The sequence below is a fragment of the Nelusetta ayraudi genome, unplaced genomic scaffold (genome assembly GCF_046127955.1).
Source record: "Nelusetta ayraudi isolate G7.1 ecotype Tasmania unplaced genomic scaffold, CSIRO-AGI_Nayr_v1 ptg000052l, whole genome shotgun sequence".
NCBI lineage: Eukaryota > Metazoa > Chordata > Actinopteri > Tetraodontiformes > Monacanthidae > Nelusetta > Nelusetta ayraudi.
In genome coordinates this window covers 7,861,405-7,883,114 of record NW_027466102.1, presented here as the reverse complement: position 1 = coordinate 7,883,114, position 21,710 = coordinate 7,861,405, and the positions used below count along the sequence as shown (strand labels likewise).

Sequence of the window (21,710 nt, the reverse complement as noted above, 5' to 3'; positions counted from 1 at the left end):
CTTATATTGGTGACTAGGCAACATTAAGAGGTGGGGAGAGGGGCTGTAGTAAAACCTGTGTGTTGGATCAGGAAAGGACAACAACAAATATCCCTAAGTTCCCTGATGAATGAAGATGACCTGTTAGAAACCTGATATTGATTCAGACTATCCAGACCAGACATATCAATCTTGAATTGATTGATAGCTTGCATCTTTTTTTTTTATCTAGAAATCACAACTCATCTCACTCAGGTCATATTAACGACAAAAACTCTTACTATTTCTTATAATACACAAAATAAAAAAAAACACAACAAAACAACTATATTCCTCATTTTACCACCAAGAAACAGGCGATGGATTTATTTTTACAAGGAATAAAAAAGTGAGTGAGTGACATGAAATGTCTTGTAGGGAACTGGTCGTCTTTAAGTTTAAAGTGCTCCCGCACAGGACTGCGTTTTGCTAGCTTCATGTTTGTTTTGGCCATCACACACCGTTAATGACTCCATTAAAATGAAAATGGCATACTTTTAAACAACTTTCTGTAATCAGCAATAAAATGAGATGACTAGCTTGTGGTGGTTTTTCAAGTCTTTTAAAAACATTACCAACACACAATGTTTTATGGAAACGGGTCAGCCAACTCTCGTAATAGCAAACATTCAGTATGTGACCTGGGCTGTTTGCTCTGCTCAGCTCAGCTTCTTCAGCTTATCCGGGGCCCAGTCACAGGGTTAGCAGTCTGAGCACGGATGCCCAGACTTCTCACTGCTCAGACTTCTCACTAGGCAGACACTTCCTCCAGCTCTGTCCTGAGGCGTTGCCAGGCCAGGAAAGAGACATAGTCCCTCCTGCGAGTCTTCGGTTGTCCCCTGGACCACTTTCCGGTTGGGCATGCCCTGAATGCCTCCCTGGAAACATTTACTCTGTGTTTCAAACTGTATATTACTAAAAGCAGGCACCTGACCATCTTCACTTACCTGACCACCACTTTCCAAATGCTGACCTTGCTTCCAGACTGCAAAAGTTACTTGTGTATACTGCATTATTATGTCTTACAAGTTTAATTTGTAGCGCCTATTGCCAAACTGCAGAGCAAAGTTCTCTGTTTTTTTATTTGAAAGAAAATCCTTTGTGTTGTGAGAGAGAGCATGTGTGTGCATGTGTGGCAACAAACAGTGCCACACGCTATACAATGTCAGCAATGAATTCAGTTATTAGGAAAGAAGTTATTATGGATTTTTGTTTGAGTTTGTATTGTGTTTCCACAGTGTAAAAAGTTTCAGCAACAAGCGGTAAATTATTCAACAGAATTCTCTGAGTGCCGAGCTCAGCATCATGTTGGGGCTGTATTGTTTGTTTGTACACTGAAGAAATAAAACCATCTCATTATTGGCTTTTATAGTACCTTACCTTAAAACTTGCATTACCACGTCTGACTTGGATGGATTAATGTGCTCTAATTCCCGAGACTACATAATCTTCTATGCTGAACTTCAAGAATGTCCTAATTACATCCATTTTAACTGAGCTGGTGACATCTTTTGATGTAAAATTACCTTCCTCTCCAATTAGCCTAACACTTGTCAACCTCACTTAGCAGTCATTTGCCTGTATGTTTGACTTCATAATGTTCAACACTGGTAGAGCATAGTAAAAGCCTTACCAGTGCTGTTGCTCGTACCGTTTATATACATTCATACATTGGTTTTTGGGACAAATAATATAATTATTGGCTCCGGTCAAAAGTGATTACTGATACATTAAAAAAGTAACAAACAGAAGATTGTGTCTGATAGCAAAATGATTTCAACCATGTTTTATTATAGCTTTCATTTCAAATGGGTTCAAACAAAGTTATGAGGCCTTCAGTTCAAAGTAATCCTGGACAATATGAAAAAGTTCAATTCAAACCTTTTTGCCCCTAAACAAACAAACAAATCTGTGTTGTTGTTTTTTTTAAAGTTAGACAGTTAAGAAAGACTCTCTCACCTCGTCCACTACACTAACACATATCAAAAGCTGTTTCCTGTTTCTCAGGGGAAATTGAGCATTACATTTTTGCCATTTTACTGAGTATCGTTTGGAACAACAATATAAATCTGATAACTAATTGTTACTAAATAAGATGTTGTGTATGTTTCTGGTTGAAGCTTGTTTGATTACACAAACATTCCATTCCATAACAGGACTGCAAAGTGTCATTGACTGTGGATTCATTTCAGAAATAGCTTAGTTAGTAATACTAACCAGTACAATCTTATTTTAAAAGAGTGAACCTTAGACTCCACAAGCGTTAACATGTGTACTTTGAGTAATCAAGAAATATGTCAGTGAATAAGTCAAGCTGGAAGGTATTTCACTGAGGATGCATCCTTGTGATGCCTCAACATGTAACTTTTATTCATTAAGTTAATAAAAAGTGATTTTCCTTTACAGGCCTGGCTGACTTCGGTACGTTGTTCACAAGGCCCACTAGGTACATGAGGCACTTAAAGTGCTACATGTTTTTTCAGAGTGTCGAAACCAACTCGAGGAGTTCAGTAACTTAACTTTGTTAAGCTTAAATTTCATAGGGGAAAAAATGAAAGACATGTCTGTCCTTTGAGTGACTCAGCACAATTAATTTTTTTAAATAATTAAACACCGTCCCTGATGATTAAAAAAAAAAAAAGATGATATAATAAGCGTCAAATAAAAGTGTAAACGTTAAGTTTACAAACAGTAAAACTGAAAAGCAGAGACAGTTATGGTGCTTTACAAAACAAACTGCAGCACAGCACAGTTAGGGTTAGGGTTAGCGCAGCTAGCATATATTTCAAATGAATAAAGGATTCCATCTAGTGGTCAAAAATGGCAGCTGTTCTGAAATTTAATTCCGGGTATTAATTTCCCCTTACAAGCAATTTTTATATATATATATATATATATATATATATATATATATATATATATATATATATATATATATATATATACATATATACCGGTTATTGTTAGTAATGGTAAAAATAAATAAATAAATAAAGTATTTTGGATAGAAATTTCTTTCTAAAACATTTCAGGAACATTTAGTGTTCTGTTCTTTATTTCCCCCCCTGTGGTTACCTTTTGCAAACCGAAGTAGTAAGCATTGGCGCCAATATATGTTTTTGCATGTAGGAGCCTAAATTAAATGAATACCACCAAAGTGATGACTGTCACTAAATAACTTTTTTGTTTGTTTGTTTGTTTGTTTGCATTAGCCATGCCGATTGGCAGTGTTGGGAGAGTTCACTTCCTTCATGAATTAGCTTAAAGTTCGATTCACAAACTCTAAAATGAACCAGTTCCGTTTATAGTTCATAATTCCAAAATTTGAACTGAAATGGTATCAAAAATAAACAGGCTCATAGTGACAACGGACTACATTTAAACTTGAACATAGACCCAAACTCCCACGTCATCTCCCTATTTTGCAGTTTTAGCGGCGTTGCACTATCTAAATGCAGGTTCACACTTGCAGTACGAGATTAGCATGTCCAATTCTTGTGAGCAGAAAAATAAAAATGTGTACGTTTTTCACCGTCGTGCTACGAGGCGATGTAACAACAATTCACCCTCATCGTGTGATGGGCATCACTTGTGTCTCCTGAGGTGGCATTATGTACCTGCATATTGATTTTGTATGAATTTTTGTTTTTAAATTGAAGTCAAGTGAATTTAAGAGGGGCCTGGGGGGTGAAAATTTGTGTTCCGCTCATCATTTTCAGTGGCTGGGCAGCAGCTGTGGTGAACTAGCTTTAGTCTGTGGAGGAAGGAAATCTGTACAGAACAATAATGACGTTATGATGTTTTTGTTTAGCTTTATTGGTGAGTCACAGCACAATACATCAAACTTAAACAGAAAAGGGGAAGGGAAAGGACACAGGTGAAAGCACAAATATTGCAATACTTAACCAACAAAGTTAATAGTTAAGTCAATTTTTAAAACACTTAGTAATACTAAGTTATGTACTCTACACTACTAAAAACAAAATTTTACAAACTCACAATCTAAAGAAATATCAGACAAAAAAGTCAAACCAAAAACATTTTCAATATATATGATTGACAATAAATTATCATAACACTATTCTGCAATGGAATACAGAATTGAAGTACAGTTTCAAAAAAAAAAAGAAAAAAAAATGCCTGCATTACAAATCCAACTAAATTAATTCAACGCAATTAAAATGCCAAGGCTCCTATTAAATTGAAATGAGTGTGTATGTGGTTCCGCTGCAGGGATCGTCAATGCACCCAGTGAGAACTTTCACAAGACTTGTTGGTAGTTAGTGTCTGTTCTACTGCAGCCTTTAACCATGCACTATGATTTAATACCAATACAGCACGGCAAATTGCACAAGTCAATGTCATACAACGGGACTTGATATGCTGATGCATTGGATTTGGTGTGGACGCCATCTATGCTATGACATCTAACATACAACATTACCATGTTAAAGTCCTTTAGTGTTTATATCCCACATTCTGTGCCTCGCTTAATATTACAATCAGAGCATTTCCATTGTTTCCATGGATTTAATGTTTGTACGATTCTTTTTCTTTTAAATGTTGTGCATGCAGGGAGCAAAGTTATTATCACCTGCGTAAATTATGTACACAATTTAAATTTGTGCAACAAAGACATGCAACTAGATATATGTAGTTGTGTTTTTTTTTTTTAAAGAAACAAAAAACATGCACTAGAAACACATTTGGGGAACCACTGTAACAGGCTGCTTAGGATTCGCTCCATTGTGACACTTACACCCAAAGAGATGGAGCTACACTGCACTAGAACGGATGTTTTACAATTTAATACTTACATTAATTGTGTAAATGTGTAGTTCATAAAGATGCAGTCATTTAAGTTGATGGGACTATACACTGAAACATCATGTCGGTTTTTACTCAAAGTCCCTGTTGACCAGGACCAGAGGAGCCACCAGTGTCCACACATAGAGGGCGACACAGATCCAACTGGAGGAGATCTTCACCCACACCGACGGCCACCTGCTGGTCATGGCTTCGTAGTTGGAGTCGGGGCTGCCAAGACGATAGGAAACAAATGTATGTCAAAGCCTATAAGTTAGAGAACAGCTAAAAGTTCCACAAAAAAGTATGAATACTGCGTAAAGAAGGCCCAGTAATTCGGATTCACATTGTGCTCTATTAATCCTTAATGCTCAATGTGCGGCTGTGTTAACACGCACAAATCAGGAATGAGGCCCTTGGTGTTTAGTCTGTTGAGAGTTGATTGGCAGTTAAAGTTTGCGACAAAATATCAAATGCAAATGTAGCCATTAACGGACATTATTGCCAATGTATTTTGAAATACTGGCAATAATCTTCCATCCCAACGACCAGTAAAAAACAAAAAATCTCTAGTCAGTACCCAGAGCCAGCTATTCATTAAAATAAATTTCAGTTTTTTCCAACTAGCAACTTCCTTTTCGTTTTTAAAATGCCCTTTGAACCCTTTTGCTGTTTTTTTTTTTAAATAATGTTATTTCAAAGTTTGTCTTTTGAATCCAATTTTTTTTTTTTTTTAAAAAACTACATTTAAGAAGCTGTACTCAATGTGGAGCCTACCTATACCAGTTGGTCAGTGTCATCATGATGTAAAGCGATGCCAAGAACAGCATGAAATGGAAGAAGGAATAGGAGTAGGTGACGCCGTCCCTCTCGTTGTCCAACACCCTGTTGGCTCCACTGCCCTCCTCGAGGTCCGACTGGGGCCCGTCATCAATGAGCGCTGACTCGTCGCTGGTCAGAGTCAGCTTGTTCACCTGGGAATTTGTGGAGTTACGGATACTAACAGACAACGCGGAGTGGGGAAGGGAGAGAAGGCAGACAGAGTCGAGTTAGCCGACCTTTAAAACCCCAATATGACAAAAAGAATAATTGGAGGAAATTTGCAGTGTTGCCAATTTTGTCACTGGCTCAATTAGTAGGAAAGCACTCACCTGGAATAGAGGACACACATGAGAAAAAGGATCAGTCCCACAATCCCCTGTGCATCCCACCACTGCACCACATGCTCCTGACCACCAGGGGTCGTGCTGTTCAGCCCGATGATTTCCAGGAGACTCGGGTTACATTTCCTGTCTTTGAGGCGGAAAAGAGTCCAATGACTACTGGCTTGAATCTCCAAATTGTCACAAGTAAATATTTTTGCATTGAGCGTAGCCTATCCAAGTATGAACTCTGCTACATCTCCACTCAGTTTAGGGACAGAACGAGTAGAATACAAGTACTTGCATTTCAGTACGCACCAATACCGATACCGAGTACTTAATACTGACACAAAATGGAATTACTTTTATTTTTTCTGTTATCTAAACAGCATTCTTCTGCAGGTTTTTCTAGAACATGACTGTCACATGCATGTTTCACTACAGTACGATCACAAATTTAACAAAACTGTCATATACAACTGGCATCGGTGTTGTGGTATTGGCATGTATTTCAGTAGTACGAGTATAGTACTCAATCCATGTATTGGTACCGATACCGGTATCAGTGCACCCCAAACTCAGCTGGTGTCATTTTGATGTCAGTTTGCAGCACAACAAACACAAGAGTTAAGCTGCTCAGACGGCTGTTATCAGGATAAAGTGTCACTGCATTCTTGTACAACTGTTTATAATGTGACGTGATCTGATGTTATCTTACCAGGCTCATTAGTCATGGCGGACCAGGTCAGGTACATAGTGTACAGAGTTACCAGAGAAGATTGCAGAAGACCAGATCGCGGCTGGGAGTCCTTGGCACAGCACACGACAGCAGAAAAAAAAACAATTAGCAACAGCGGAAAAGTAGCAGAAATGCCAAATACCGCATATTTAGCCTTAAACGGTAAAATGGACAGCATGATGTGCCTTTGTCAGGCCCACATCTAGTTAATTAACATTTGCTTGCAAATAAACAACAATAAAAAAAAAAATTAAGAAAGTTGTAAATAATGTAGTATTACAATATTAGTATATACACATTATTAAATACAGTAATGAAAATCAAGATGGAATGAATCCATACCTGGATCTGAGGCAAGACGGAGAGAACAGAAGCAGCGACGCAGAGCAGCATGTTGACGCTGATGAAGACCTTGTTCTCAGTGCAGCCATCAGAGTGGGTGAAGTACAAGTAAAACATCACCAGTGACAGCAAGGACAGCAAGTAGTTCAGTGTCGTGACTGAAAGCAGAGCTGCGAACACAGAGATAAAATCTCGTCGTTTCATATGAAATCTTTTCCTGTCACAGTAGTTTCTTTCTTTTATTTATTTATTTTTTTTTAAATGCAAATCTGTTGCATCAGTCTTTTGAATTTGAGGCTAATCACATCCAACCAAACACAATCTCCACCGTACCTGCATACCAGCAGCGAGAGTTACCCTCTTCCATTTTCTCCACCCACGATTCGTTCCAGGAGTGAGCAAAGTCGATGAGCAGCACCAGCTGGATCAGGATGAAACAGAAGGCCCCGGCCATGCCGATGTAAAACCAAACTGTAAACGACATTGAAAGGACAAAGTTAAACCATGTTCATCATGCAGGCATATTTTAAGAACCGCAGAGATACTCGGGTGTAAAGTGAATCATCCCTCAAGTTAAGGGTTAATAAGTGTGTAATGTTTGGAGATTGTGAAGAAGAAGCAGCGACATCAAGTGGTTAAATTTTAGATTGCAGATTGCTTTCACTCTCCTCCCCCTCCTGAGCTTGCCAGTGAGCTACAGTGGCCTGCACACCCAAACCTGGACACCTCGTCTACCTGCTTCTGTGTTGGTTTGTCAGAGAGCTTACCAGTACTGAAGGGACCTTCTGAGATGAAAAACGCTCCAACGGTCACAGCAACAGCTGCAGCAAACTTAAAGAACCAAAATCTGTAACAGAAAAAAGATGATTTATGTATCTAGTCTTCAGGGAATAGCTTGATTTTAGCCTCTTTTTTTTTTTTAAAGAAATAATGAATTAGTTAATCATTTTCACCAACCCGTTGTGCAGCGCAGCTCGGGGGTCCTGGCTGCTCTTGACTTTGATCATCAGCAGAGAGAAGAAGAGGAAAAACATGGCCATGCCGAAGCAAATGCGATACACGGCCTTGTAGCCGACCAACACGTCACAGTTGACGTGGCCCTCAACACCAGGAATAGAGGAACCCATCCCTCCTTCACAGAAACCAGGAATCTGGAGCAAAGAACAGGACACAATATTAGTGATTGACGTTGCGGATTTTTTATTTTTTACTTATTTTAATTTTTTCCAGCATGTGTAATTTCAATCAAGGCATAGAATAAGAAGGAAGTGACTTCACTCTAACAGGGAGTTAGCATTTTCTTCCCATTGTTTTCTTTCTCCCCCTGTGTCTCCAGATCCCCCCCCCCCCCCCCCCCCCCAGTCATGGAAGCATCTATCTGCATCTATCTTCTCCTTCCTCATTGTTCATCATTTCAGGCAGGGGCATGATGAGCTGCCTGCAGGCCTGTTGGCTATTTATCTGGATTGCAGTCAGATGACTGCACATTTGGGGGTTTTCTTGAGCAACCTTCGGCCACTATTTGTAAAGGAAATTGTGTGTGTGGTCAGTCACACTTGATCACAGACTTTATTTTTGATTTGTGATGACTCATTCTGACTTCTGTGTACAATGTGTTCCGTCTCAAGAAGGGGAATGTGTACACCGAACACTGAAAATCATTCCTGTATTATATTACATACTGTGCATTGCCAGATTCTTCTTTATTTGACTATAGTCAAGAAGCCTTAAACGCTTCATCATCCAAAATGATTAAGTCAATTATTCGGAACTCCTCAGGGCGCAAGAGATTTGGAGAAGATAAACACTGACAAAAACATCAATGAGCCAATGTAAAACGTACTTTAATCAACAAGAACGTTCTCTTTCGGCCCCATATGCTGTAGCAGTGCTACATACAAGACACAATAGGTGTGTGTGTGTGTGTGTGTGTGTGTGTGTGTGTGTGTGTGTGTGTGTTTGTATACCTTCTTTAGGTGCCCCTCCATGCCAGGCATTAACATGATGCAGGACACACCAACCCCCAGCAGCAGGAAAAAGGCGTAGATGAGGCGAGTCACCGTCGAGTTATTTTTGCTGGGGCAGCAGCGACACAGGAGGCAGGGGGCGCTGCCGCACAGGCATGGGATCTGGGATGGGCGTGGGGGGGGGGGGGGGGCACACATTTAAATAAAACAAAATACTGTAAGTGAAAATAAAGTGTTTTTTTGTTTTAAATAGTGATATTTTGTATGTAGATATATACATGCTGACTCATGTTGTACTTTTACTTGTTGCCGGCTGCTACGTGGACCATAAACTAAGGTTAAAAACGAAAATAAATATTTTTGTTCAAAACAACTCTGCCAGAATCAAGTTAATTTGATGTTCTAAACATATTGGCAAATATGTATTTGTCACTCCCACGACGCTACTCCTCTTCCACACGGCCCCATTACAAAGACATGTGCGTTCGGTGGTGACGTCATTCAGCGACTCACGGGGCAGCCAATGGCTACAGTTGACAACACGGTCAGTCCCGCCCACAGCGTTGGTATCAGTTACTGTTTTGCGGTCCGCCGTCAACAACATACCGCGAATACGTCACAGCCCAGACGTTCGTTTACACGAAGGGGAATATTAGAAGAATTCACTGATTTGTTCTGAAAACACAACCGGCATATACGTGCCTGCAGTGTCGTTGTTGTTGTTGTTACGACCACGATTACATGAGACGAGGCCAGTTAGGCCGTCTATAACCGAGCGCCGTGTATCCTAAGCACAAAACGGATGCACGTCCGCGCGGATTTCCTTACAAAGATGACGTTTCAGAGACAACGTGAACGTGTGTCATTTATTCAAATACGAAGTTTGGCGTTGAAACGACAACAGAAGCGAACGCTATTGTCTCTGGGAACACTGGTGCCCTGTTTGTTGCGCAGTCATCACGGCGTTGCTGAGGAAAACACCGTTTACAACAGACCCGCGTGGTTCGAAGCCACTCACCCAGCTCGCCATCGAGCATAATCCCAGAACAGCTCCCATGGCGATGACAAATCCCTTTCTTTAATAGATATATTTGCTAGATTTGGTGGAGAGTCGTTCCCATAAAATGGGTGCGATGAATCTCCTTCTTCTTCTCTGATGTTTTCGTCAGAGTGTGGCAGTATTCTGGGATATTACTGCCACCCACAGGTCAAAAAAAGTACTTCCCGTTTAAAACCAACTTTCATATTTTTCCTTTCCATGTACTTAGTTTTAAATAAGGTTGATTAATACATTTTTTTTCTTCGTCTGTGAAGGTTCTCAGTCATCTAGGTCATCTTAAAGTAGAAAGACTTCTTCTGAAAAAGCCTTTTGGATGAGAGGCCCTAGCCCTAACTTAGTCCTTCTACTACATTTTGCATCGGTTTACACATAATGAAGTGTTTTGTCAGAGCTCATATTGGCTGCTAAGTGGATCACGCGAAAAAGTGAACTAGTCCATTTTTTCCCAGGGTGTTTCTGAAGGTTCGGTGGAGATTAGCTGCTCCCTGCTGTGCATGGTGGTTACTCGCCCGCTCTGGCTCACATCCGGTTGCCCAGGGTTTGCTGGGCCTGCTGCTGTGGGCTGACAACAGCAGTTCGAATCCCTGGTGGTTGTAATATCTTCAGGTTGTTTCAGAACTTTATGAGCCAGACACACAGGCATGTTTTTGGTTGTTCACCCTGCAACTCACTCTAGCCTGTCTGCCACTTGCATTTCCTATGCAACCCAACCAGTCAAAGCAGATGAGCGCCCTCTGGAGTCTGGATCTGCTCTAGGTTTTTTCCTGCCCACTACCTTGCTTGCCCTGGAGGGTTCAGTTGGCTTTCTACAGAGTGCAATGACCTTTGTGATGCCTTTGGATGTGGTTACGCACTGTACAAATAAAAGTTGATTGACTGAGCTGACCTTGTCCTTACAAGTCTGAACAGATTTTAGGTGTCCTTCACATATCTGCTGCAGACATACAGAGTGGCTTCAATACAATTTTTCCAGCCCAACATAGACTGGATTACCCTCAAAACGACAAATCAGAGAATGAACAGTAGAACTCAATGTTTGCATTAAAAAAAAAGGCAATTTATGATAGTATTGCTCTATTCAATGGCAAAAAATACTCAAGTAAATAGGAAGACAGTGTTTCCTTTTGTTTTTTAATTTTGTTTTAATTTCAGAACTTTTATCACGAAAAACACAGATATTAAGACAAAGGCAAAACTAGAACAAAAGACATAATTTCACCATATTAGCACATTATCCAAGCAATCTGTAGGCCTCAGTCCAAGTAGTTCAGGTGTAGTTGGTGATGAATGGGGAAAGTCTTGTCATCTGGATCTGTTGGGAGTGCGCAGCAGAGAAACAACCACCAGATTAGAAATAACTGATGAATTTGAGGGATCAAACATGACAGATCAAAGTTAACATAGAGACACTCCAGGTATTTCAATTTCATATTTGCACGGTAGTAACTTCCCAAGTCCTAAAATATGAGAGTCCTTTGAGAATTATGCAGTAGATTTTTTGCATCCGAGAGCTCCAACACAGAGACAAAGGTGAGGATGTAAGAGTAGCAGAAGGGAAGAGACGGTGAGGACCGCAAATTGTTGGATTTCAGAACTCCATTCCATCATTTACACTCACTTTTTGAGTCTGGAGAACTTGGTGCTCACCTGCATATCACTGGCCAAGCCGTTGCTGACAATTGCTGTACTGCTGCAAGGCAGCTAAAAAGTCGTCATAGCACACGTTTTTGTGCGATGGCATTGAACTTTATGGGGGAAAAACAGAGGCAAAATGAGATTCAACATAGTGCCGCGTTCTTTTAAATCTTACAAACGGTGCGAAACGTTGGAAGGCAGGAGCTCACATGAATTCAGTAAGTCTGATATGCCAGGGGAGGAAACCTAGTGTGCTGTCCACAGGACCGAACTTTACAACCAGCTCTGGGTCCGGGATATTCTTTTTCTCTGAAACAAACCGTAAGGAAGACATTACAAGGCAAGTTAGAGGTTATTTTAAAGGCTTGGCAATCAGAACCCTTGCACACACTTAGAATTCAATTGGCTGGAGCCAGTGTAGATGCATTAGATTGTGAGAACGAGTACCTCTCAGAAGTATATCCAACATGGACACGTCGATGTCTTTGGAGCTTTTCTCTTTGTTCTCCACCAACTGACAAAGCTGTTGTGCTGCTTGGACAATGCTCTGCTTGCCGTCCTCTGGAGACAACATCTTCACCGTCGGCCTACAAGACAGAACTGATACACACACACACACACACACACACACACACACACACACACACACACACACACACACACACACACACACACACACACACACACACACACACACAAATAAGCAGAATGATTGACAACGTTTAAAATGTGCAGAAACAACAGACAACGGCGCATTTGCCAACATGCTAGCAATTCAACGAACACTAGCGTGTTGACACTGGTGGATTTAAACTTGCTTTGTGTGCTACTTAGATATCTTTTAGAGTTTTGTTATATTTAAAATCAATGTGTGTACACTGTTTGTACTGACATGCTGCTCCAACTTTTTCTAAATTTGTTTACCTTCTTTGTGACAATCAAATCAAACACTAACAAAAGGGGAACATAAAATGGCATCTGTTGTATTAGTATTTCTTTTAAGAATGAAATTAGGAGATCAGTTAACACTTCACGATAAATAATAAAGACTTAAACCTGCTTTGCACATCATGTGTCGTGACAGAAATGTGTAGTATATATTTCTGCTGTATTTGCAATTAAAGAAAAGTTCCACAACACGTCAGTCAGAAACAATCTATAACCTTAGTATAATCAAAGTTATACATGCTTCAGCAGAAACTTTAACGAGTCAAGCATCATGTCACATGACAGTCCCATACCGTGACGCTGGTGAGTGTCGCTCAGGAAGTCAACTTTGCATTTGGATGCATCTGCACCCAGCAAGTCTTGCTGCTTTCGGATCTCTCGCAACATATGGGAATTGTTCTTGCAAAACATACCTGAGGGAAGAAAACAGAGAATGGCAAGACATCAAAACTTTGCATGAATAACGCTGCTACACAGACACGGAAGTATGATGATGAAGAAGGGGGGGGGGGAGAGCGTCATCAGCAGCTCGAGGTGAGGCCACCCTTGCATTGGAAGGCAACCATTCATGCTTCTGCGTTAGTAGAAAAGTTTAATTCTAAAACAATGTAAGACACAATGACAGTGGTTTCCTGTTTGATGTATACATCAAACAAGAAAGAGCTGTCGCAGTGAGTGAGTCACCGATATGAAACACACAACTGTTGGACAACACACACACACAAGTAAGGACATATATACATAAAAATCCATGCATTATTCTTACCGTGGTTATCGTAGACGCTGACGTGGGATATTCCAAAAGTCATGCACCAGACCACCAGGTTTGCAACGTCCGTGTAGCTCGGTTCTTCCTCTGCGACCAGCAAGCCAATGTGCACTGGCAACTTTGCGAACCCCCTGCCGTCGGTCAGCCACGGTGCCCAGCGGCTGCTCTTCTGGTTACCGGGCAAAGCGGCAGCACTCGTAGTGTTCTGGTGTGTTTTCTTCTGACAGTCCCGACTTCCACCTAAGGATAATGGCAAAAGAAACGCAGCCATTACCCGCTCACGCAATCGGCACTTCCAGGTTCGGAGTCGAACACGGAGCCAGGAGACAAGCACTCTGTTGACGTGGACCAGCGCCAGCAAGATGCGCCACAACAAGCCGTGAAGTAGTGCCATTGTGCTGCGTTATCTTTTCAAGAATTGTTCCAGCCTTGCCTAAAGTAGTTCACATTCCGCCATATTCCTCTTTTCTCGGCTACCTCTGACACATTACTTCCTCTTCTTCTTCTTCTTCTGATTTTATGGCGGGTGGCAACCAACGTTAAGGTGCGTTACCGCCACCTACTGTATTGGAGTATTGAACCAGAGTTATCGCCACCACACATTGAAGAAGTTTCCTACGGTGGCCGACGGTTGCCCCGGAAACTGCCAGGAAGTGCAAAACACATCCGCAAAAAAAACAAAACAACAACGGCAAATCAGAAAACGCAACACATATGACACGACACATATGACACGACACATCAACCAAAACGGAAGTGATACCTTTGCCCTGGAAACTAAACATGCTCTCCAGTCTACGCTACCGGTGTAGGTAGTACAGATTCTGTACTTATACCTGAAACGAAATACGAAGAAGAAGACGACAAACAAAGTATTACTCAGATAGACAAACTACTTCTTAACTTTCTGTGGAAGAACAAAACACACCACATAAGATAATCTGTTCTGATAAATGATTATGAATCTGGAGGTCTCAATTATCTTGTTTTTTACACTTTAAATAACACCTTTAAGATTAACTGGTTGAAACAATTTTTCTAATTTCTGCTATTTGGAACATCATCCCTGCTCATATTCTGTCCAAACTGGGTGGACTACGCTTCTTTTTAGTCTGTAACTACAATTATTGACAAAGTACCAGTTAAAATGTCAGCCTTTTGCCGACAAGCCTTCCTCGCATGGTCCCTTATCTCCAAGCACAATCTTCCGCCTCATAACTACTATATTTGGAACAACAAGGACATTTTATACATAAGTCTCTTTTCATTGAACACTGGTTTGCTAATAACATTGTTCATGTTGCACAGCTGTTCAACAGAGATGGTCTTCTTTATTCTTATAATGAGTTTTTATCTGTGTATAAAATACCTGTTTCACCTGCAGAATTTTGCTAAAGTGGTTGCAGCGATACCATCTGGTGTGTGCATGTTATTCAGATATCAACTAAGAATGGAAACTCAACATCTTCCCCTGTTATCATTGTCAGACACCTCTGTTGGCAAAGCTTGTTTGACTGGCAACCTTCGTAAGAACAACAAATTAATTACACTCCTATTTAAAGGGGACATTACCACAGTTCCATATATGATTTCATATTGGAGCAAATACGTAGGACAGACGGACTGGAAGAAAGTCTGGCTCCTCCCCAACAGATACCTGTTAACTAATAAGGTTAAAGAAATTTCTTTTAAATGATTCCATAGAGTTTATCCCTCCAATGAACGCATTATGAAAATATTCAAAAAAAGATGTGGACATAATATGCACTTTTTGCTCTGAAGGTACTGAAACTGTAACCCATTTATTCTGGCACTGCCCCTATGTGCAGAGATTTTGGAATGATATCTGTGACTTTATAGCCAATATCTATAGTGACTTTGTTTTATTTTGGAGTAATGTACTGTTTGGGCTCTCCGAACTGGAAAATAATAATAATAATAATAATAATAATAATAATAATAATAATAATAATAATAATAATAATAATAGTAATAATAATAATAATAATAATATAACTTTCATTATCAATCTGATCATCTTGATGGCAACATTTCATATATATAAATGTAAATTTACTCGGAAAAAAACACTCATTCTCTGCTCTCAGTGGTGAGTTCAGACAATACATGATCTCCATCAGGTTTTCAAGAAACAAAAAAGCAATTAAGACCTTGAACACATGTGACGATCTAAACATTTTTCTGTAAACTCTCATGACTGTGTAAATATTGCACTTCTCTCCCCTTTTTTTTCCTTTGTAAACTCTTTATGTAGCCCCTGGCGTAGTTATCTTTGTACTCTGATCTAAACCTTTGAATAAAGTTTCTTTAAAAGAAATGAAAAAAATAAAAAAATAAAAAAATAAAAAAATAAAAATACACGAGCGTCCTTTAATGCTGACGTCAGTCCCTTCCTTTCCGCATGTTCCACACTCCCATCCAGAAGGTGGCGGTAAAGCAACTATTTGTTTGCCAACCGCAATAGGCAATCGAAGATGAAAAAGAAGGCGAAGAAGAAGGAGACTAAAACGACGACGAAGAAGAAGTAGCAGAAATAATGGCGGATTCAAGGGAAAAGGCTCTCCAGGACTATAGGAAAAAATTACTCGAACACAAAGAAGTTGACGGGAGGTTAAAAGAATGTACGGCAATTTTTTAATGGTTTCCAAAGATGCGGACGAAATGCTTTGGCTTCTTGTTAAGAGAAGAGGCTGATGTAGCTGTTTAGCTAACTTTGCTTTGTCATGCAGCTAGCATCCTTTCCGATGTAACTTGAAATAACTACATAAATGCAACTTGGCTCATAACTTTCAATGGAACAAGCGCTGCGTGTGGTGTATAGCATTAACCGTGGACGATTTTGGCTAAACTGTCTCTCTTTTTGTTTGTAAATTGCTCTGTTGAGACCATTAGCCGTCAGAGCGTTCCTTGACTGTATGCTCACATGTATGAATAGAACCGAAGCACCCTGTCAAAACCACTGGGGTGTTGAAAGCATTGAAGTGTTGGGGTGTTGATGTGATTACTAACTACGCGAATGTTTGTTTTCTTTATTTCAGTGCGAGAACAACTGAGGGAACAAACGAAACAGTATGAGAAATCGGAGAACGATTTAAAAGCTTTGCAGAGTGTCGGCCAGGTGAGCAAACCTTCTCTAGTGGGAGTTGTACTTATTCGTCACAGTCGGCTGATAACTTCATTATATTCAATTATTATAAATATTAAATTGTCATTATATTATTTGAAAACATCAGGCCAGAGCTTGTGTTCAATTGCGTGCATTCCTTTTAAAGTAAGACCAACATTTACCAAGTTGCACACTTGGCATAACATGTTTCTGAAATCTTGGTGCTATAGTTTTAATACATTTATATATGAATGATCAACTTGGAGGTTAGACACTGAATTTGACACATCCACACTTGCATGATTGTGTGAATTGTCAGCTGAAATATTTCTGAGAACCATATGCAGTCACTGAAATAGCCTGAGGTTCCCTCTCCCTGGGTTGCTCTATGTATTTTTTTTTTTTACTAACAAACTCTGTTCTTTCACTCAGATTGTAGGAGAAGTGCTCAAGCAACTGACTGAGGAAAAATGTAAGTTTACACACACACACACACACACACACGGTACCAAGTTCCACTGGCATGATTTGCTGTGATGGGCGGCGTGTACGAAGGGCACTTACGCAGCCTCCTTCCTTTACAACTCTTGGATGTTGCTGTCATACACCGCACACGTGTACTTTAGCCACTTTAGTCTTAACGACGCTTTGTTTTTTTTTTCCACTCCAGTCATCGTCAAAGCCACCAATGGACCTCGATATGTGGTTGGATGTCGAAGACAGGTAGGTTCTGACCAGATATACGCACGTAGCACACTGGCATCAAATGATTTATATTATTCAGGACTGCAGGCAAGGGGTCGAGATAAGAGACGGACTGTTTTCTTCTCAAGTCGTGGAAAGTTTCATCTCTTAACATTTCCTTGTTTTGCAGTTGGACAAGGCACAGCTTAAGCCAGGCACCAGGGTCGCTCTGGACATGACCACACTCACCATCATGAGGTAGGAACGGATCCAGTGCCATAAGCCTGGTTTGAGATAGGACCTTGATCACTGATGTATTGTTTTCTGTAAATATGTACATGAATTTATTTATGTATGTTTGTAAATGTGTGTAATGAAACCGATTAGAAAGTGTAATGGCTTCATCAAAGCTGACCTTCTCTTTGCTTCCCAGGTACCTTCCAAGAGAAGTTGACCCTCTGGTCTACAACATGTCTCACGAGGACCCTGGCAGTGTCTCCTACTCAGAAATAGGAGGCTTGTCTGAACAGATCAGAGAGCTGAGAGAGGTGCACTAATAATCACTCACTCTCTACATGTCTTTCTCTCACCCTGCCCTTCTAGTCAATGTAATGTTAACTGTATTTATTTTTCTGAGACACAATTTGCATTGCTGACATTTGCTCCTGTTAGTTTAATTGTTAATTTTTTTTTTTCAATATAAATATTTGTTATGATAATCCAAGATATTGTGTTATTATGTTTGCTGACGCCATTTCCCCCCCCCTTTTTTTTTTTAGGTGATTGAGCTGCCTTTGACGAACCCAGAGCTTTTCCAGAGGGTGGGGATCATCCCGCCTAAAGGTTGTCTGCTCTACGGGCCACCAGGTTAGTAGGTCACAGTCTTTCAGCAAAGCAACTTCTGCTGTGCCGCTGGCATCCAGGAATAGACCTCAAACTACAGAATGTCACTGAGCCGTCGGCACTTGTTGTACTTGTATCAAAAGAAATTGTTGCATGACGAAGTGTAAGTTGGTCTTTTGCATTAAGTGACACTACATACCAACACCACTGGGAAAAAAAAGATAATTATTATTTTTTTTTAATTTCTGAAATTAATGAATTTTAGATTGGATGCTGTTGAGAATCCTGAACTCCAGATCAGTGCTCTAAATTTTAATATATGAATTTTTAAATTGACAAAGCAGTACAAAATCACAATTCGCCCATTCAAGCTTCCTTTTACCCAATGATCCCTCAGTACCTGCTACTGATTATAGGAGGAATTCATGCTTTCTTCATCTTTGTGTTTGCATTTACATTTATATCTACGCTGTTTTAATATCGGTGCGTTTCTTTTCGAAAGGGACCGGTAAGACTCTTCTTGCCAGAGCTGTAGCCAGTCAGCTGGACTGCAACTTCCTCAAAGTGAGTAACCGCCATCAACGTCCAAGACTAATGGCATAGAAATGAGAAAATACTGTCGAGAAATGTTTGTGGTGCTCAGTGGGAATGGGGAAACTGCATGCAAAAAAAAAAAAGTCTTTACTGAAGTTAAAATGTCTTTATTATCATTCTTCTTCTTATTATTATTATAATTCTTAGAGTTTGGTCATTTCTAATCTTTAAAAACTACCACGTGTTTCAACACTTCGCCTGCAAGTATGAACACTTTTAAATAAACGCATCTTCTAAAACACAAGTCCACCATTCAGAAGCCCCAACCTGGCTTCTGAATGGCCGCCGTGCCTTCAATCCCAACTTTTCCAAAACAAACTGCGCAACCACAACAGTGACGGCTTTTCAACTGAAGTAAATCAAGCGCGTCTTGGAATTCAGTGAAATACCGAGCGTGTTGTCTTTGCGCGTCCACCGCAGGTGGTGTCCAGCTCCATTGTAGACAAGTACATCGGTGAAAGTGCGAGGCTGATCCGAGAAATGTTCAACTATGCGAGGGACCATCAGCCGTGCATCATCTTCATGGATGAGATCGATGCCATCGGTGAGTGAAACGATGCAGTGCAGCACCTTGTTGTTCTTGTGGATGCAATTGAATGTGAAGGCGTCAGCCAAGCTGAATGTAGATTAGATCACTTTAGTGTCCTGAAGGAAATTTGCCTTGGGCAAACAGTAGCTGAGCGGTAGCATGGGTCCAATAAATGTTTTATTATGTCAATGTTTAATGATGACAGTCGTAAAATCACGACGGTGTTGTCAATGGTTACTATTGCGTGAATTTTCTTTTCCCCAAATTTTTTGTCCTTTTGATTTTAAAGGCCCATATTTCAAGTACGACGGAATTTCGGAATTCCGGCTAGAATAAATCAAACTGCACAGTGAAATAACTGTCATTCCCTCTGAGGCTATTTTATGCTGTACTCAGGTTGTTAAATTAAGTTTTCTGCCCCCCCCCCAAAAAAAAAATAAATAAAAATTTGTTATTTGTTTATTATAGGCGGCCGGCGTTTCTCTGAGGGAACATCAGCTGACAGAGAGATCCAGAGGACTTTGATGGAGGTAATTGGGTGACCGTAGTGAGACATTGCAGTTCTGCGTGGTCTGTGGAAGGGCAGTCGGAGCTTCATGAGACAGCGTCAGGGCCGCATTGCTGCCTTAAAGCTGGAGTGACTGACGGACCTTTTTCCTGCTTTCGCCGCGTCAGCTGCTGAACCAGATGGACGGCTTCGACACCCTCCACAGAGTCAAGATGATCATGGCCACCAACAGACCCGACACCCTGGACCCGGCCCTGCTGCGGCCTGGCAGGCTCGACCGTAAAATCCGTAAGACGGATCTGCGTCCGACGAGGCAAAAAAAACCAAAAAAAAAACGGTGGTCGTTTTTAGAATTAATCACCGAAAATCCCCCCCCCCCTCCTCTCTGTTCCAGACATTGAACTGCCCAATGAGCAGGCTCGCCTGGACATCCTCAAGATTCACTCCAGCCCCATCACCAAGCACGGAGAGATAGGTGAGCGGGTAGAAACCATGCATGCAGTCCCGGTAGCCATTTGAAACGCAACACGTACAATTTATTGTTCAAGTGAATGTTAGGAATCGTACTTGGTCTGCGAAACGGTCAAATCTGATGCAGCAAATGATAAAGCGGCACAAGAAGATGCCGACACGTGTATTGGCCCGACTCGCCTATGATAAATCTGAGGTTAAAGTTGATTTTGGGACGTCGGGGGGGCAAATCGAAAGATGGTCTGCCCAACCATTTGACCCATTTAGCGACTGCTTTAGTTGGCTTCTCCGATGGCTTTCATCCACAGCGCTCCCACACGCCGACGTGTTGCTATGGCAAAGCGGTGCCTCCTCGCTCTGAGGGGTGTTGTGTGTGTTGGTGGTTGCTTAGACCATCAGTGTGTTGTCAACGGCGGCAGGGATGCGGTGTCGAAACATCAACAGCAAGCTTCAAAAAGCTTGCAATTAAATAATAATAAAAAAAAAAAGCGCCTTATGCCTTGTATTTAATCTCATTGTAATTAAAACACATTAATGCTGACGGCCCTATTTTTTAGTTGTTCATTTTTAATTTTTCATTTCAAAATTGAGTTCAATAATTCTGAGCAAAGTAATTGGTTGCCCTTTGATTGTCTTACTGACCCCTCGAGGATGTACTGTGCACGTTTTACTGTGTGGATGGTACATGAATGCGAGTGTTGGCGGCAGATTGGCAGCCATGTTTCAGTCACTGTGGCTACAGCATGCATCTCACCAGCGCCAGTGTCTCTGCGCATTGCGTGAATGACTAACGGTCCCAGTGGGGCACGGCTACGACGCCGTTCACTCTCTTGCTGACCGCATTTCACGCAGGGGCATCGGTCGCGCGTCATCAGGCGATCGCGTGCAGTGGAATTTAAATGTGTATTAAAAGCATCCTTGGGTCTCCATCACGTTTGCCTCAGATTTCGAAGCGATCGTCAAGCTGTCGGACGGTTTCAACGGCGCGGACCTGAGAAACGTCTGCACGGAAGCAGGTGAGACGTTCGGAGCTCCGCCTTCCGGTTTCCCCGTCCTCACACCGGCAGTCCAAGGCTTTAATATTCTTCTTTTCAATTTGCCCGCAGGCTTGTTTGCCATTCGCGCCGACCGGGAGTACGTCACCCAGGAAGACTTCATGAAAGCCGTGCGCAAGGTGGCGGATTCCAAGAAGCTGGAGTCCAAGCTGGACTACAAGCCTGTATAAATGCTTTCCCGCCTTTGATATAAACACCGTCGTCTCCCCAGGCATTTTCTCTTTATTAGTCAAGACGAGAAACCCGAAGCAGTGTCCCTCTCCAAAGTCCCCGGTTGAGGTCGACGTTCTACAATTGTAACTTCTGTTTCCACTACTTAAAGTCTCATCGACCTTGGCTGCTTGAGCTTCTGGTTGTGCCATCCACCCACACGCACGACTCAACAATGTATTGAAATAAACATCCCAACTTGGGTGATTCATATTTGTGATCGCTACAGTTGTCATTGGAATTGTCAAGTCGATTTAATGGAG

The 21,710-nt window shown here is 41.1% G+C and overlaps 3 protein-coding genes across 3 annotated transcripts; 1 reads left to right on the top strand and 2 right to left on the bottom strand.

Moving 5' to 3' along the window:
- Positions 1-3,805: 3,805 nt before the first annotated feature.
- On the bottom strand, positions 3,806-10,180 carry serinc1 (serine incorporator 1). The gene is made up of 10 exons (XM_076037845.1): positions 10,033-10,180; positions 9,015-9,176; positions 8,005-8,198; positions 7,815-7,894; positions 7,381-7,518; positions 7,048-7,217; positions 6,685-6,775; positions 5,976-6,117; positions 5,602-5,823; positions 3,806-5,055 (listed from the first exon to the last, which is right to left on the bottom strand). The coding sequence occupies exons 1-10, from the start codon at positions 10,069-10,071 to the stop codon at positions 4,917-4,919; spliced, it is 1,377 nt and encodes a 458-aa protein (XP_075893960.1). The 5' UTR covers positions 10,072-10,180; the 3' UTR covers positions 3,806-4,916.
- A 1,011-nt stretch (positions 10,181-11,191) lies between these two features.
- nus1 (NUS1 dehydrodolichyl diphosphate synthase subunit) lies at positions 11,192-14,003 on the bottom strand. The gene is made up of 6 exons (XM_076037696.1): positions 13,424-14,003; positions 12,951-13,070; positions 12,157-12,309; positions 11,919-12,018; positions 11,722-11,819; positions 11,192-11,386 (listed from the first exon to the last, which is right to left on the bottom strand). Exons 1-5 carry the CDS (start codon positions 13,818-13,820, stop codon positions 11,729-11,731), a joined length of 861 nt encoding a protein of 286 aa, XP_075893811.1. The 5' UTR covers positions 13,821-14,003; the 3' UTR covers positions 11,192-11,386; positions 11,722-11,728.
- Positions 14,004-15,907: 1,904 nt separating this feature from the next.
- On the top strand, positions 15,908-21,660 carry psmc6 (proteasome 26S subunit, ATPase 6). The gene is made up of 14 exons (XM_076037846.1): positions 15,908-16,068; positions 16,486-16,565; positions 16,986-17,025; positions 17,224-17,276; positions 17,428-17,495; positions 17,671-17,785; positions 18,017-18,104; positions 18,583-18,644; positions 19,095-19,218; positions 19,672-19,733; positions 19,879-19,999; positions 20,106-20,186; positions 21,127-21,198; positions 21,289-21,660. Exons 1-14 carry the CDS (start codon positions 15,984-15,986, stop codon positions 21,405-21,407), a joined length of 1,170 nt encoding a protein of 389 aa, XP_075893961.1. The 5' UTR covers positions 15,908-15,983; the 3' UTR covers positions 21,408-21,660.
- The last annotated feature ends 50 nt before the right edge of the window (positions 21,661-21,710 follow it).